This window comes from Carcharhinus amblyrhynchos, chromosome 16 (assembly GCF_965287045.1).
Source record: "Carcharhinus amblyrhynchos chromosome 16, sCarAmb.v2.hapA, whole genome shotgun sequence".
NCBI lineage: Eukaryota > Metazoa > Chordata > Chondrichthyes > Carcharhiniformes > Carcharhinidae > Carcharhinus > Carcharhinus amblyrhynchos.
This window is the reverse complement of record NC_137339.1, coordinates 24,443,177-24,461,014: the sequence shown is the minus strand read 5'-3', so window position 1 is coordinate 24,461,014 and position 17,838 is coordinate 24,443,177. Positions and strand designations below refer to the sequence as shown.

The 17,838-nt window shown below is 41.5% G+C and overlaps 1 protein-coding gene across 2 annotated transcripts in view; it reads right to left on the bottom strand.

Moving 5' to 3' along the window:
• Positions 1-11,351: 11,351 nt before the first annotated feature.
• Positions 11,352-17,838, bottom strand: part of LOC145353895 (peroxidasin homolog) — a 180,617-nt gene continuing 174,130 nt past the window's right edge. For both annotated transcript variants that reach the window (XM_080204846.1, XM_080204847.1), the window contains 2 exons: positions 15,120-15,233; positions 11,352-12,705 (listed from right to left, as the gene is read on the bottom strand). In XM_080204846.1, the coding sequence (XP_080060972.1) occupies positions 12,610-12,705; positions 15,120-15,233 (210 nt within the window). In that variant the 3' untranslated portion in view covers positions 11,352-12,609. The remainder of the gene's footprint in view (positions 12,706-15,119; positions 15,234-17,838) is intronic.

Genomic DNA, 17,838 nt, shown 5'->3' with positions numbered 1-17,838 from the left:
GGTACCTTCACCCTCCACTCTGCACAATCCCCCTCCTGCCTGCCTACCTTTCCTCGCTCGCTGAGGGGGGAGGGTTCACTTCCTGCAGCCACAAATCAGGTGGAACCAGTTTCCAAATCTCAGCGGCAGCAATGCGGAAACCACCGGAATCAGGTTCAACTCCAACCCCTTTCCAGCCTGCCCGGGAATCCCTTCCCGCTGGTTTACTTTTCAAAAAAAAACAAACCCAGCTTCTTGGGCTGTAAAGCTTCAAGTTCGGGGCAAAGGGGGTGGGAATCACAGGTAGTTCTCACAGCAGAACAATATTCAGATACTACTGAACCCTACCTGGCGGGATATCTGAAATGTAATACGGTGGAGAGGGAATTTCTGACGCCCAGCTGCTTTCTTTTAATCTCTGCCAGGTTGCTGGGAATCCCTCCCCCCCAAATTTCTCTGCCAGGTTGCTGGGATTCAACCCCCCCGCCCCCAACTTTGCTATCATGCTTTCTTTTCTACCTGTCCACGTTGTGTCTCTGTGTCTGCCCTTTCATTTCACTCATTGTGACTTGTGCTAATATCACTTTCAATCTCTCTGTTCTCCACTTATTAAGCACTGTCCAGATCACGCTTCCCCCAACACACACACTCCTGTCAGTGCCTTCTTAATGTACTGCTTATCTTACAATTCTTAGTTAAGGGGCTATACCTGTGCATGACCATCTATCACGTCTCCACAGAGGCTTCCTGACCTGGTGAGAGTTTCTGCTTTGGTGACAACATTTGATGTCTTCATTTTAATAAAGGCAAGCAGAGATAATGTCTCTCCCCATTAGACTAATGGTTAGCACCATTGCCTCACAGCGCTAGGGACCTGGGATCGATTCTTGGTTTGGATCACTGTCAATGCGGTGTCTGCACGTTCTCCCTGTGTCTGCGTGGGTTTACTCCAGCTGCTCCGGTTTCCTCCCACAGTCTGAAAGACTTGCTGGTTAGGTGCATTGATTATGCTAAATTTTCCCCCCGTGTACCCAAACAGGTGCCAGAGTGTGGATTTTCACAGTTACTTCATTGTAAGCCTGCTTGTGACACTAATAATTAAACATTAAACTGTGAACAATGTAACTCAAAAGCTAATGGATGAATTTCAATGGAAAGTAGGAAATGGACAGTGTCCCAGGAAGAACTGATTAGTTTTAGTGAAGATGTAGGTCTGGCTATAGATAGGAGCAAGGAACATCAGTAGGCAAATTCAGCCCTTCGAATCTGCTCTGCCATTCAATCACATCATGGCTGATCTCTCCCTTGTCTCCAATCGACCTCCTCACCTGGTCCCCATATCCCTCTTTTATTTGAAAATATGTCTATCTACCTCTTGAAAACATTCAATGATTCAGACTTCACTGTGCTATGGGGCAGCACAAATTCACCACCCTCTGTGAGTAGTAGTTCCTCCTCATCTCAGTTTTAAATCGACCACCTCACAACCTATACCCATGACCTCTTGTTCTAGATTGTCCCATAAGAGGAAATATTCTGGAAAGTCTTGGACTTCTAAAGGATCCAATGCTGTGGGGAGATAGGCTGTGTTTACTTTTTGTATATAGAAGGTTGTGGTTTGTTTTACTTAGAATGGTGTTTCAGAAAGTTGTGGATTGTCACAGCTGTTGTGGTGGAATTTGTCACTGCTACAGTGTAGGTTGTTAGATATGGATTGGCCTGGAGCTTGCTCAGTGAGAAGGAAGCTTCAGATAAAAAGATGTCATTCTCTCTGTGGAGTCTGCACGTTCTCCCTGTGTCTGCGTGGATTTCCTCCGAGTGCTCCAGTTTCCTCCCACAGTCTAAAGATGTGCAGGTTAAGTTGATTGGCCATGCTAAATTGGCTCCAGTGTCATGGGGATTAGCAGGGTAAATATGTGGGGTTACGGGAATAGGCCTGGGTGGGATTGTAGTCGGTGCAAACCTGATGGGCCGAAAAGCCTCCTTCCATACTGTAGAGATTCTATGTATTTCTGTAGTTTTGTCAGTGCAGAGCTCTATGATTGTTAGAACACTGGATCAACACAGCACAGCAGATGTACGCACTCTACTGAGTGCGCTGTTCACCTGCTATAGAACATAGAAAAAAAACATAGAAAAACTACAGCACAATACAGGCCCTTCGGCCTATAAAGTTGTGCTGAACATGTCCCTACCTTAGAGATTACCAGGCTTACCTGTAACCCTCTATCTTACTAAGTTTCATGTACTTATCCAAAAGTCTCTTAAAAGACCCTATCGAATCTGCCTCCACCACCGTTGCCAGCAGCCCATTCCACGCACCCACCATTCTCTGAGTGCAAAACTTACCCCTGACATCTCCTCTGTACCTCTGTTATCTTTGTGCGAGGGCATAAAAATAACAGAAGTTACAATAAAAGAGCCATCCTTTGGCTCAAACAATTGTGGTTCGTGAGCAAATAGTTCAAATCACAATTACATACTCTGATCAATAACATTTTATTTCCTTGTCTTTAATTCACATGTCTGATGATCGCAACAACTAATCCTGGCGAGAATTCCACAGCGCGTTACTCCTGGTATAAACCAGCTCTTACTTCCTGTTCTATTACACTTAATTTCATCTTAGTAGACTTTTCTCAGATCTTAGCTACTGGAAACTATTTATTATTCTTCACAATTCCAGCACATGATCTGCATTTTTTTCTAATGAAAATAAGCCACTGGAATCTTTTGTATTAGTGTGTTAATGAATCTGTGCTTTCTCCAAAGTCACAAAATCTTTTCTGTACCATGCAGCCCAGTACCTCACACAATATTATAAGTTCACAGCAGTGGGGTTGATTCTTAAATGCCCTCTGAAAATGGCCCAGCAAACCACTCAGTTCAAGGACAATTAGGGATGGGCAATAAATGCTGGTCTAGCCACTGATGTCCACCGCCCACAAATGATAGGGAAAGACTATGACTAATGACTTATCACAGTATTACATAAGCTTATCATTGTCTTTTCCAAAATATTCTGATCTCTAGAATTCCATTCGTTTTTCTTTTTAAATGGTCTTGTCAGCCTTTGAGGTCCCGTGAGCCTGTATCCCCAAATCTTTTTGTCCTTTCACAGTGCTTTACCTACAAGTGCAATGACTTATTTTTAGTAAGACACCTTACCTCGTACACGTTGACAATTGGTTCCATTATGACTTTGTAATCCAGCCTCCATCTAACCAAACTAAAATCGACATACTGTAAATGGATGCTAATAACCTGAAAGAGAAAGGGGAAATGCTGGTAAAACTGAGCAGGTTTGGCAGATTCAGTAGAGAGAGAAACAGAGCTAATGTCAAGTCATATGGAATCGAAACATTAACCCTTTCTCTTTCCACAGTCGAAATAAACTAATAAAATGTGCTCCAACTTTCACACACACAAAGTAAGTACTGAGTGGAGGAGGGTAGATTAAGCACACCAATAATATTAAAGGGGGATACAGTTTTTGGATGATTTGGCTGGTTTCTATGGTCCTGAGCTGTTTGACATTGCGGTGATTTAAAGATGTAGATGGAAAACTTCTTCTTCTCAGACAGTAGTGCTGGAGTGAATGCTTGAAAGCAGAGTCTTTCAAAGTGAGGGTCATTATCGTGTGTGGGTTGTAGGGATGTTGAACATGGTTTGCCAGGTATTCTGTTTTAACAAAACGCGGGATGTTCTTGTGGTCCTTTTCAAAAGAAAAGTGGGATATTCTGTGGTCCTATTCACTATATTGTGTAAGAGTTTGTGATCCTGCTCCAAAGAAAAGTGGGATTTTGATTTGATTTATTACTGTCACATGTATTAGTATACAGTGAGAAGTATTGTTTCTTGCATGCTATCCAGACAAAACATACTGTCCACAGAGAAGGAAAGAAGACTGTGCAGAATATAGTGTTATAGTCATTGCTAGGGTATAGAGAAAGATCAACTTAGTGCGAAGTAAGTCCATTCAAAAGTCTGATGGCAGCAGAGAAGAAGCTGTTCTTGAGTCGGTTGGTGCGTAAATAATATGCACTTTGTAGAAGACGGTTTGACAATGAGGATCTCTCGACTCTGACAATGACATAGCCAGCATAAAGAGGAATAGATTAGCATTGCCTGGTACAATTCAAGTTATGTGCACCTTATGAAAGGAAAATGTAAGGTGGTGTATTTTTAAAATGTATAATAAATCCTGTTTAGATTGCAACTGTAGCAACAGTACTGCAGCTTTCCTGGGCAGTGCATCATGAGGGACAGCCATTTTGTAGAAGTGAGTCTCTGGGGGAAAAAATATTGAAAACTACTCTTTTAAAGAAATCTCAGTCCGCAACACTGGGGTAGCTACAATTAACAAACATGGTTCAAAAGGTTGGACCGGAAAGAGAAGAAAAGGAACCCACTCGCCTCTTAATCCCGCTGCATCTCACTTGCTAGTATTTAAAAAGATAGCATGTGTTTATAGCATGTCCCATGACTGATCCTCTCCAACTAATCAGTAACTCAAACACACTGGTGACTAGTGTATTCCACTTGTAACTTAATTAAATCATGCCTGAGTATCCCTTTCTTAAACACTGTCCACATGATTGGTAATTGGGTTGAATAGTTTGTCTCCAGCCAGTTGGTTATCTCAGGTTATTGTCTTGCTGCTTTGTTAATGGAACAGAAGATGTGATTGACTTAGGTTTCCCTGCAGGGTCCTCATTGCAGTAGTACAAAGGTACAGCGATGCAAGTTGTGTAGTCATAGAACCATTGAAAGTTATGGTGCAGAAAGAGGCCATTCAGCCTATCATGTTTGCTCAAGCCAAAAAGAAAGAAACTAGCCATTCATTTTAATCCCGTTCTCCAGCACCTTGCAGGTTACAGCACTTGGTACCTACATGCTTTAAAATGAGGGTTTCAGACTCAACCACCAACTTGGGCAGCAAATTCCAAATGCCCACTATCCTCAGGGCACAGGATTTACCACCCAACCCGCCATATATTATGTGGTAGCTGGAGATGGTCTGTCATTGGCTGGTGGTGGGATCTTCTGATCCTGGTGTTGTCAACAGGGGTTGAATGCACCCCTCGCCGCAACAAAATCCACGGCAGAGATGTGCCACCGACAGAGCCAGAAAATGAACGGCCAGGAAATTCCAGCCAGAGTGAAAAAGCTTTTCCTTGTGTCTCCTCTAACCATCTTTAGCTCTGAACTCAAGTCACTGGAATGCAATTTTTAGTCTCTATTTCTTAACAGTTTAATTTGGGCTTCCAGTCAATAGATTCAAAAATCATAATGAACATAAAGCATAACATTTTCATAACAGTATAATGTATTAATTGCATTTGTGCTAAATATCATTACGTCTCCCTTCAACTAATAAAGAGCTAAATTTCTTGAGAAATAGCATCTCAGTCTGGGATCAAGCATCATACCTGTCATAACTATTCACACAATTTGTTTTAACAACCTCAGTTTCTTCTCAATTCTATCTTTGTAACTTTTTTTAAAATTACAAACAAGTTAGTTCCACACCCGACTATCATTTACATTTGTTTCTTCACTGGCCAGTACGGACATGTCTCTCCTGTTACAACAAACGATGTATAATTGTGAATAATATCACCTTGGAGATACTTAGCCTAAATGGGTACATACCTTCGCACAGGGATATAATCAAAGAGTCATAGTCATTCTAATACATGTCCTAAAACAAAGAAAGATAATGGTTATAAAGGCAAAATACCATCTGCTGCAATCTGAAACAAAAACAGAAAATGCTGAAAAATCTCAACAGGTCTGTCAGCAGCCGTGGAGAGAGAATAGAGCCAACTTTTCAAATCAGGTGGGGTTATCCAGACTTGAATAGTTGGATCTATTCTCACAGCTACATTTGAGTTGTTTCCAAAACCTGCTTAAAATCAAAAAAGAAAACATGAGTTTTCCACCTGCAAGTTCTCCAATAGGTGACAATATCTCTAAGGATTATTATTAGCAATAGTGTTTAGCATTTCATTGCTGCATTTTTAAGAAACTGTTTTGAAATGGGCAGCACGGTAGCACGGTGGTTCACTGCTGCTTCACAGTGCCAGGGACCTGGGTTCGATTCCTGGCTTGGGTCACTGTCTGTGTGGAATTTGCACGTTCTCCCCATGTCTACGTGGGTTTCCTCTGGATGCTCTGGTTTCCTCCCACGTTCTGAAAGACATGCTGGTTAGGTACATTGACCCGAACAGGCACCGGATTGTGACGACTAGGGGAATTTCACAGTAACTTCACTGCAGTGTTAATGTAAGCTTTACTTGTGACTAATAAATAAACTTTTTAAAGTGAAGTGTTTGAGGGACACAGTTTTCTTTACTCCCCCCCGTTATTTATTTTCCAGTTTGACAATTTATCTTTTTGGAAAACAGCTTATGCATTTTATATTTCTCTGACTTTTACCTATAATTGGAGGTCTATATCCAGTATATGATAGTTAAATATAATTTGGAAATCTAGTTAATCCAAATTGGTGGTTAGGGGAAGGTGGAGTAGACATAATCATTAGGATGGTGAGAGTTTTCTTCATTCAACAATTAAAACATACAGCCTGGAATTCTCCGACCTCACCCACGGCTGGGATTCTCCAATCCTGCTGCAGTGAATGGCATCTTGGCTGAGCGCCAAATTCTCCGTGTCAGTGGCAACAGTGGCAGGGCGAACGAGATTGGAGAATTCCGGCCACAGTTTCTGTAACTGTGTTTAGGGGTGAATAGGCAAAATTCAAAAGTAAATGTAATATTCTTTTCATAATAATATTGGTCTGCTTCTTAAAGCAGCACAATGTGGTTTGAATCCCGTGTGAAATAGATGTACAAACATCAAATTATAAAACAATTAAGGGTGCTAATAGGTTACACATAACCTTATATCCATTTAAAGTTCCTACAGAACAATCTTTCAATTTGTTTTTGGGTGTGATCATCACTGGCAAGGGAGCATTTTTACCATCCCTAATTGCACTTAAGGTGGTGTTGATGAACCACCTTCTTGAACCACTGCATTCCATGTGGTGCAGGCACATTCAGAGTGTTGTTAGGGAGGGAGGGAGTTCCAGGATTTGACCCAGTGATAATGAAGGAACAAACATCTTCCACCTCAGGAAGATGTGTGCCTCGGATGGGAACTTGAAAGTAGTCATTTTCCCTTGTGTAAGTGCCTTCATTCTTCGAGGTTATACGGGTCACGGGTTTGGCAGTTGCTGTCAAAGGAGCTTTGGTAAGTGCTGCAGCGATGGTATACTCTGCTGCCACAGTTTGCCAATGGTGAAGGGAGTGAATGTTTAAAGTGGTGAATTAGATACTGCTCAAGTGGACTGCTTTGTGCTGGATGGTATCGAGCTTCTTCTTTGGTGCTGCACTCAATCAGGCAAGTGGAGAGTATTCCATTACATTCTTGACATATGTTTCATAGATGATGGACAGGCTTTGGGGAATCAGGAGATGAGTTATTAGATGCAGAATTCTCTGCCTCCGATCTGCTCTTGTAGCCACAGTATTAAATGGGTGGTCCAGTTAAGTTCCCATTCAATGTTAACCTTCAGAATGTTGATGGTAGGGGACTCAGCAATTGTAACTCTGAGTTACCATTGCTGAAACCCCTATCATCAAGGGGAGTTGGTTGGATTGTTTCTTGTTGGAGATGGTCATTGCCTGGCACTTGTGTGCCATTCAAGTTACTTGCCACATAGCAGCCCAAGCCTGAACACTGTCCAGGAATTACTGCATGTTGGCACAGCTATACTGCATGCATCACCTCCTTTTTCAGTGGCTAGCTTGTGATAATCCACCATGGATGAATAGCAAACTGATACTGGGGATTTCCAGATTCTTACAGGAAGATTTGATCATTGGGCAAACAATGCAAACTGTTGCTGACTATAAAACTGTACATCATCTAGACTCACTGTCTGCAACATAGGACAAAGGCAAGGGCAAGGCAGATGATGAAAATTAAGTATAGAATTTTTTAAGCTCACACACACATTGCTTCCAGTCTTAGATGACTCAGACACAGGTATTGTATATGCTAGCAATGACTCACAGAGTGACAGGCCTCGCCATATTCGTCAAGCGTTCCAAACAAATGATTGATACTAATATCCCAATGTAACCTTATCTTTAAGGTATTTTATCTGATGAGGAAGAAAGGACATTAGCTGAAGAAAATAGAAAGCAAATAAAAGAAGCATGTCTGTTTTTTGTCTTTAGGTACCAGAGGTGATTCTACAGTGTTGAAACTCGTGTCCCAGGTAGAGAATATCAATGGAAAAGGGGTGTTCCAGTAGAAACACTGAGCCAGGTGCCATTTGTACCCTCTGTTGGAAACATCAGATTCAAAGATAAAATATAGAAAGGGAACTTTCAATGAAAATTCAGACAGATATTTTGCTACATTGATAATTGCAGCACTAACTACTGATTTTAAATTAACTTTGACTTTTTATTCAAACTGTTGAAAATGTACAGTATAAACTGATGTCTTTCTTGACTCTTATCCTAATTATGCAATCTCTGTCAGGGCCTTCTGTCATCTTGATCTCGAATCACTTTTCTACTAAAAATAGTGAATGGATCCTGCAATTACAAATGAATGGTCTCCAGCTCTGATTGTTATTTCCTGACGTGCAGTCTTTTCTTTTGTGCCTGCAATGGATGATTGACAAGATTTAGAGCAAATTTAAATGCTGTTTTAAAAAGAAAATTCCACATCAGAGTGAAAGAGCACCAAATCACAAGAGAAACAATGGATATAGCAAAGTAAAATGTTATGTTTGTTCTGCAGCCATGGTAAATGAATCAGACTTTCAGAAGCTGCGACATAACATCTGTGCACCTTTTGAAAGAGACAGAGAGAGATGTGCATGCTTGGGTAGTAAAAGCAGTATAGTTCATCTTTCAGTTTAATAGTATGCTAAATACTCTGTTCGTCTTAAAAGCAATAAACAGTCATACAGAATGATAAGCTGTGTTCACCGGCACCTAATCAATCAATGTTCAGAATGGGTCCAATGACCCATCCTTGTCCTTAGTGGCATGGTGGCACAGTAGTTAGTGCTGCCATCTCACAGCACCAGGGACCCAGATTTGATTTCTGGCTTGGGTCACTGTCTATATGGAGTTTACACGTTCTCTCTCTGTTCGCATGGGTTTCCTCTGGGTGCTCTGGTTTCCTCCCACAGTCCAAAAGACGTACTGGTTAGGTGCATTGGCCATGCTAAATTCTCCCTCAGTGTACTCGAGCAGGTGCCGGAGTGTGGCAACGGGGGATTTTCACAGTAACTTCATTGCAGTATTAATGTAAGCCTACTTGTGATACTAATAAATAAACTTTTATTTTAAATAGAGAGGAACAGAGAGACTAATAATGGCAGGATGCAGAGGGTGGTGGGAGAGCATTTCTCCCACTGTATTGCCCTGTCTTCCTTCTGCCTGTGTTTTATGAAGCAACGTTAGTATTCTTTGCATCTTTCATTTTTAAATTTTCAGTAACAAAAAGGTTTTCCTCACCCATACAGCAAAAGTACCAATTTGGACTGTGAACATGTAAATAACATGAGATGGTGTTCATCCTGTTTTTTTAAGAATGTGAATTTTCTTTTTAAAAGAAGTCTTTTACCTTCGATACTCATAGTATTCCATATCCTCAATTTGGAAAAATGCTAATTTACTCATACTTTGTGCGCCCACTTTAATAAAATCATCCTCATTCCCATTTAAAATGACGGTCCCTCCAATGAAAAATAATTCACTTGATCTATGACATTAGGTGCCTCGTCATATTAAAATCTATTATTATCAACTATATGTTTATTAATTGTTTGCAAAAATCAAAACTTAGAACTGCACAATTAGAGATTTTAAAACATTACATAGCCATACAAATCTTTTAAAAAAAAGTTTAGGCCTCAAAATAGCATCATCACAAAGCAGTGAATTCTTGTAAAGTCTTCTCTTTGCTGTTAAAATAAAGCTGGTTAATGTTGCAATTGAAATGATAGTATTTCATAATGCACTCTCGTGTCACCAGAGATTACTATTGTACGGGCTATGCCCACATATATATAAATCATGTGACTGCCACACATCATTATATAACTTGGAATTTAGATGTATTGTTATCACAAAATCTACAATATGCCCAATAACAGATTGCATGCTTATGACTGCAACAGATCAATCACAAACTGCAATCAATCAACTCAAATAGTTCAATGTAACATCTGCACAATTTGTTCAATTCAGCCTTAAGAGGTCAAGGATTTCATAGAATACAAAAGGTGGCCATTCGGCCCATCGACTCTGCACCAACTCTCTGATAGAGTATTTTAGCCAGGCCCTTTACCCTATGTATTTACCTTGCTAATCCCACCTAACCTACACATCCTGGGACACTTAGGGGCAATTTAGAAAGCAAATCCACCTAACAAGTGACTTGCAACCAGTTGTATAAGCGGTTACCATTGATCCCCGCAGATTATTCCCAACCATTCTTCAACAGTCCGGATATATAAACTTGTGCAAGCAGGAGCCTACACAGTAGTTTTTTCTCATTCTTCATTAATTCTGAGCTGGAATTGGTTTTTTTTCCACAATGTAGAGATACTTTCAATATCAGCATTTGTATACTAAATATATTGTTTTATACGCTGCTTTTGTTCACGCATCATAGGAAGATTTGATAAGTAAAAAGAGCTCGGTACTCACAAAGTAAATCATGTAATACATCTTATTTTGCATGCTATACATTCGATATAATGCCTTCTGCAGCACCATAAAATATTCCATAAAAGAACAAGTTTCCTTATGAAAAGTACTGCAGTAAAAGCAGCAACTCTTCTCTGAACGTGGAATATGATAAAATATGATGTATTTGGCTTCACTGCCCAGTTGTTAGGTACGAATCTCAGCAACCACAATGGGGGTGATTCGCAATTTATCACCGGAATGTAAAACTGTCTTGTGGGTTATCCGTTACAAAAACCGTCTCGTTTTCCATCAGATCGATACAAAGCGACATACTTCTGCTTTCCATAAAGGCCAAAACCGATTTTAGTTTCTGGTGGCGAGTTGTAAATTGCCACCAGCATCTCCACTTGCTGAAGAAGAACGTGGCAGCTTGAATACAAACGTGCCGAGTGAGTGGCCAGTGAGTTGAACCTCCCTCGGTTTCTTCATGATGAAGGTTTCCCAGTGGGAAGAATGATGGTCAACACAGCACAGAAATCCAACATGTAAATGAACGCATTTTAGGTTTTTCTCTAAGAGTTCACAATTCAAATACTCTCTTGCTGGATAAAAGAGTGGGAGATGATGATACTGGACAAAAACGAGCAAAAATACATGTGTTTTTAATTGAAGTTTTTGTTCCCGACTGGCTGAGTACATACAGTGTCATATTGCAACTTTCACTTTATACACAAGTGAAATTACAACTCAATGAACAGTAAAACAAAACAGATACAAGCCATTGGGGTAACCTTCCAAGTCCGTGCCGGCAGTGGGCGTAGAACCAGACACGTTGCTGTGACTTGCATTGAAATCAAATGCCAGCAATTTTCCAGTGTGTGCTGGGAGCAGGCAAGAGTCCCTGCTGGCAACACATGACTTGGAAAGTGACCCCTCCCTGGACTTGGAACCAAGGCAAACGATTCTGTTATTTATACATTATATCATACAAGGATACATTTTCCACTTTGTGTTCATGGCTTTTACGCCTTGTCCACTGAGCGCATTATTCAAGGAAGCAACTAGCTCAGCCCGTCATTTCCCCAACGTCAATCTCAACGGAGGGGAAATAAAGGCTTGCATTCACATGATTTTTCACTATACATGTTGGGTGGTGAAGGGCCCACAGAAAATTCACCTACTAATCTTTAATACAGTACCTGTAAAATGTAAAGCACCCAAATCTAATCAACACACATTACATTGCAAAGCCAGTTCTTACAGCACAGCGTGGGGGAGCAGTTTGATGGCACTAAGCCTCTTCTGAGAAATGGACCCCACACGCTCTAAAAACATTACTGGAAAAAGTTAACAGTTTTCACCTTAGCCCTCATGTAACATGATGTACCTTGGTATGATTCATTGAAGTTACAACAGAGCAAAACGTAGCAGTGTTTACAAACTGACAAGTCCAACATGTAAAAAAAAGGTACAATGTATAAAATTCAAGATGTAATATCTTTCTAACTGATAAAGACTAATAATTAGCACCACAGTGATGAGAAACCCTTGTTCTGAGGTAACCATGAAGCACCATTGACATTGACACAGTTAAAAAGTTGTGTTTGTAAAGATCCCAAAATGACACACTGTAAAGGGAACATGTTTCTTTGAAACAGTGCACGTGGTAACTGGCACACACAAAAGGAATTTAAACACTTGGACTATTTCAGCTTAACAGTCACTATGTCCGTGTTGACTGAGTGAGCCAGGTTTCTGATGGTTGAGGTGATGGAGCGGAGAGAGGATAAATGTAAAAATATTCAAACAATCACAGATGCATTCAGTGCCTGGATGTCAACAGAGATGATATTATAACCTGTTGATTTTATTTATTTTTTTTTTACTGGTTGTCTCTATCGGTTCACTCCTCACAGACAGGGCAACATTCATCTTGCTTCATTACTGGGTTGTTGCAGCTCTGAGGGCAGGTTGTCACCACACATTTGACCTCTGTATCCTGTAAGTAGCAAGTGGTAAATAAAAAGATTACACATATCTCACAGAAGATCAAAGGCTAGATTTTTAAAAACAGGTTGGGGTGTAGGTTGGGATCAAGCTTGGAAGCAGGCAGGTGAATATTTTGCCACTTTTGTAAAGGTGGTGATTCCCACCATAATCCTGACCCCATGCCATGTGGAAAGATGTCACCCTCCCATTGGATTGGCTACCCACTAGCAAGCAGTGGGCGGCCAATGTAGGTCAATTAGATTTAATTAAGAGGCCTATTAAGGCCTGTTCTCATGCCATTTCCAATTGGCAATAGGTCATCCCATTTCCAGACCAACATAGTGGGAATGAGACAAAGGGGAGGATGTGACTTTACGTGAGGACCCTTGCAACACCTGAAATGGCCGTCTATCGGTAATTTGTTGCACTGCACGGTCCCTTTAAGATTGTCATGTGCCTGCAGATCTTAAAGGGACAGCTTCAGTGTGTGGCATGTTGGTCCCCTGCACCAAAAGATCCGGAGGACTTTGTGGCTGTGCAGCTCAGAGGAAATGTTGCCCTTGTTGTTCACTGTCTGCATCCTTACAAATCAGCTGCCTCAGCTATTGAGGCTGCCAATCACCCAGGGATTCATTGGGCCTTACGTTCCCTGCATTTGGGAAGGGAAGGGGAGAAAATGCGTGGCAGTGCAGAATGGAAGGTGAAGTTAAGGATGAGGTGAGTGACGGAGGATCAAAGTGAGGACAAGATACATTGATTGAGTGGATGATTCATAGAGCTGTAGGCAATGGCCCAGTAGTGTTATTGCTTGACTATTAATCCAGAAACTCAGCTAATGTTCTGGGGATCCAGGTTCGAATCTCGCCACGGCAGGTGGTGGAATTTGAATTCAATAAAAAATATCTGGAATTACAAATCTACTGATGACCATGAAACCATTGTCGATTTTCAGAAAAACCCATCTGGTTTTCTAATGTCCTTTAGGGAAGGAAAACTGCTGTCCTAACCTGGTCTGGCTTATATGTGACTCCAGAGCCACAACAATGTGGTTAACTCTTAACTGCCCCCCAACGGCAATTAGAGATGGGTAATAAATGCTGCCAGCCAGCAGTGCACATATCCCGTGAATGAAGTAAAAAGAGCTAGTGATCGGAGCAAATAAACAGGTATATGTTTGGGAGGGAGAATTAGAAAATATATTCTGTTGCTGGTGCAAGTTTCTTTGTAAGTCATTTGTGGTTTATCAGTAGTTATCTCCTCCTCCAAGGTCAGAAAAAAATAGCTGGAGAATATGATGAGTATTCCTTTCCTGTTAAACATGACTTTTGACAAGTGTCACACAGAAATATCCATTTTGGATGCCCGAACCTTTAAATGGCAGTGATGGATTAAATTCATGGATGGATTCAGGCCGTAGCTGCCCTCAAAAGGGGCTTTTAATCATTACATAGGGTGCGACATTTCTGGCAAGGCCAGTTCTTATTGTTCATCCTGAGAAAAATTTGAGCATTTGCTCAGCCACAGACAACAATTAATAATCACATTTTGTTTCCAGATTCTTTGAAATCAAATTCAAACTCTCAAACGTCAAATTTACATTCACCACTTGGAGCTCCAGATTATATGTCTGGGGTAACATTACCACTCCCATTACGAAAATCAAAATCAATTTAGGTAAAACATTTATTTGATGAAAACAACACAGAATTTTAGCTGGGCCTATCCCTCAGCCAGTATTCCCAACACTAATATCAGAAACACAAAGTGAACACTATTTTTTACATGCATTTAAGAGAATCTAGAGATTAGGAAATCCAAATCTGTTTCATACTTGCTGGTCTAATTAGTTCCTCTGGAGATAGGATTTTTGTTGTTCTACAGACTGGAGTTAACATATGTAAATAAATTTGTGCTGCATTACCTCATCATGTAGGTGGATCGTAATTTTGATGGGAGCAAATTGACCTTTATACACAGGCAGGAATTCTCCAGCCATTCATGTCAATGGGATTCCCTGCTCCTGCCAGCAGCATGCCCCCTGCTCCTGCCAGCAGCATGCCCCCTGCTATGGGTTCCCAGCAGTGTGAGCTGTCTTCAATGGGGAAATCCCAGTGGTTAGCGCTGCTGCCTCACAGCACCAAGGGCCTGTGTTGGATTCCTGGTTTGGGTCACTGTGTGTCTGGAGCTTGTATATTCTCCCCGTGTCTGCGTGGGTTTCCTCTGGGTGATCCAGGTTCCTCCCACAGTCCAAAGATGTGCTGGTTAGATGCATTGGCCAGGCTAAATTGTCCCTCAGAGTCAGGGGGACTAGCTAGGGTAAATGCATGGGGTTAGGCCTTGGATAGGATTGTGGTTGTATGGGCTGTATGGCCTCCTTCTGCACTGTAGGGATGAAGGCAGTTTACAACTTTCCGAGATTCCTACCTTACAGAGGCACAACGTGCATGGATCTTTCTGCCAACGTTCATCTTCACGTCTTACATTCCCATCCTTATCGATGCAGCCTGCTAATTTCAAGTGAGCTTCGAGCTTTTCTATCTATATTTTGTTTAAAAAACAAGTTCATGTTGAAAATTGCCAACAAACTTTTTGATTTGAATTTTCCCATACTTTCAGAAGCACAAAATGTCATGGAAATGTTCCATTATTAATGCAGAAATGAAGGCCAGGATTTTCTGACCCCACTGTGACAGGACCGGCTGCGGGAGATCTGGCGGCCCAGCCGAAAGTCCATTGATGCTCTGTGGGACCAGACAGTCCTGGCAATGGGTGGAGCCAGAAATGCTCGGCCTTGTTACCATTGCAAGATTCTCTCCCCCCTATTTCGTCATCCCAAATGAGGAGGCAAAGGACTGAACGTGGGAACATTCTGGTCTGTATAGCCAGCTAGTATATTCTGCTGCATCTACTCATTGATGGAAGGAAACACAATGTGAGCTGAAAATGAAAACACCATGGGCGATCTTACCAAAAAAATTTTAAATGTCATTAAAAGTCTGAAAATGGGAGTTTTTCAACCCTACTTACACACCAACATGAGTCCCTGACATGCCCTCCTGATCATGAACCCTTCCATGACCCACCCTTGAATGGTTCCCCCCCAGCAAATGACCCAACCCTTTGCATAGCCTCCCTTCTATAGCCCCCCCTTGTGCATCCCCCAACATCATGGCTCCATCCTATTCAGGTTACACCCCCTTGGCACTGCAGGACTAGGGGGCACAGCCTCAAGATAAAGGGGAGGCGGTTTAGAACGGAGTTGAGGAGGAACTTCTTCACTCAAAGGGTGGTGAATCTCTGGAATTCTCTGCCCGTTGAAGTGGTGGAGGCTGCCTCGCTAAATATTTTTAAGAAGCGGGTTGATGGGTTTTTGATAAGAGAAGGGATTAAGGGTTATGGGGAGAGGGCGGGAAAGTGGAACTGAGCCACGACAGATCAGCCATGATCTTATTGAATGGCGGGGCAGGCTCGAAGGGCTAGATGGCCTACTCCTGCTCCTATTTCTTATGTTCTTATGTTCTTAAATGGGCACTGTCAGGGTGCCAGGGTGCCATTGTCTAATGGGCACTGGCCAGCCATTCTCCTGACCACATATGGGCTTCAATGGGCTCCAATCCCCATGTTGTGGCGATGGCACCTGGTCCCCGCTACTGCAGAGCAGTAGTGATTCTCACTGGCATGCCTTCTCACCGGCAGGGTGGAAGATTCCAGGAGGTGAAAAGAAGCCGTGAGGACCAAGGTAAGTCCTTTAACTCTTGTTAAATCTGTGTTAATAGGCTTTGTGCCCTTTCTGGGCATGAAGCCATGCTCACCAGCTAAACACGGCAGGAAGATAGCAAATGCACAAGTCACTATTTTAGGCTCAGATGTTATCTTCCTGGCTCATCACACAATTGATTGGCATGGTGAGCCAGTAAGATTGCAGCCCATTCTCTTCAAAGAATACTTTGATTCTTAATGAAATGCAAACAAAATTGAATGCACAGTGCTGTGCAAGTACTCCAAAACTCCACCCTACTCCAGAATGAACCATGATAAGTAGAAGTCTTCTTGAAGAGTTACTTAAGAGTCACATAATTGTCAGATATATGTCAGGAATATAGAAACATAAAAGACTATTGCGATGCAGCTGGTTGGTGTGTTATAGTTACTGTGAGTAAATATCTTTCTGTACTGTAGGCACACTAATTAAATACTAGTGATTTCAGTTATGCACCATTGAAATTAAAAACCAGAAAAGGGATTCCAACTGCAGCACAGCAAGTTGTAGCTTGCTGCTTTGAGAGAAGTCAGAATAACTTTATAGAAAAAGTCAGGGTGTGTATTTCCTGAAATAATGTTATTCTAATGTCAAGATTCTGTGTAAACTTTGAAAAGGCTGGAACATGAGCTGAAATCCCAGGTGAAACAGGTTGCGCAGGGGTAAGCAGGTACATGTAGGCAATTCACATTGTGGGCAGAAGTTTCCACTTTGGGTGCCTTTGGCAAACTGCACTCAAAGTTGCAAGGTTTGAGGAGAGTATAGTTCTGAAGTTGCTGCTGAAAGTTTACCAAATACGAAGTCTGCCATTTAATAGAACGTAATTTATGAAAAATATTTTGCATTATTAAAATATTCCTCACCATATTTCAGAATGGTAACCTGGTGAAGCTTGATTAATACAGCTGAAAAATAGGATTATCGCAAATCTTAAGCATTTTAAGTCTAGTCCGCCACTTTTAAGTTACACTATTTTAAATAACTTAAAGCGACTTTCAAAAAAATTATTGTTAGACTCCAGATCAGAAAACCCAGGATTTATTATAAAGTCAGACCTGACTCTAACTTTTGTTTTTATTTTTTGCATAAACGTGAGGATAAAGTGTTTCATGGCAGGTGTGATTCTACCGACATACTAGGAAACTTTTATCAAAACAAACTTTATTTTAAAAATGCAGTTTAAATAGCAGCACGGTAGCACCGTGGTTAGCAATGCTGCTTCACAGCGCCAGGGACCTGGGTTCGATTCCCAGCTTGGGTAAATGTCTGTGTGGAGTTTACACATTCTCCCCGTGTCTGTGTGGGTTTCCTCTGGAGACTCTGGTTTCCTCCCACATTCTGAAAGACGTACTGGTTAGGTGCATTGACCTGAACAGTCACTGG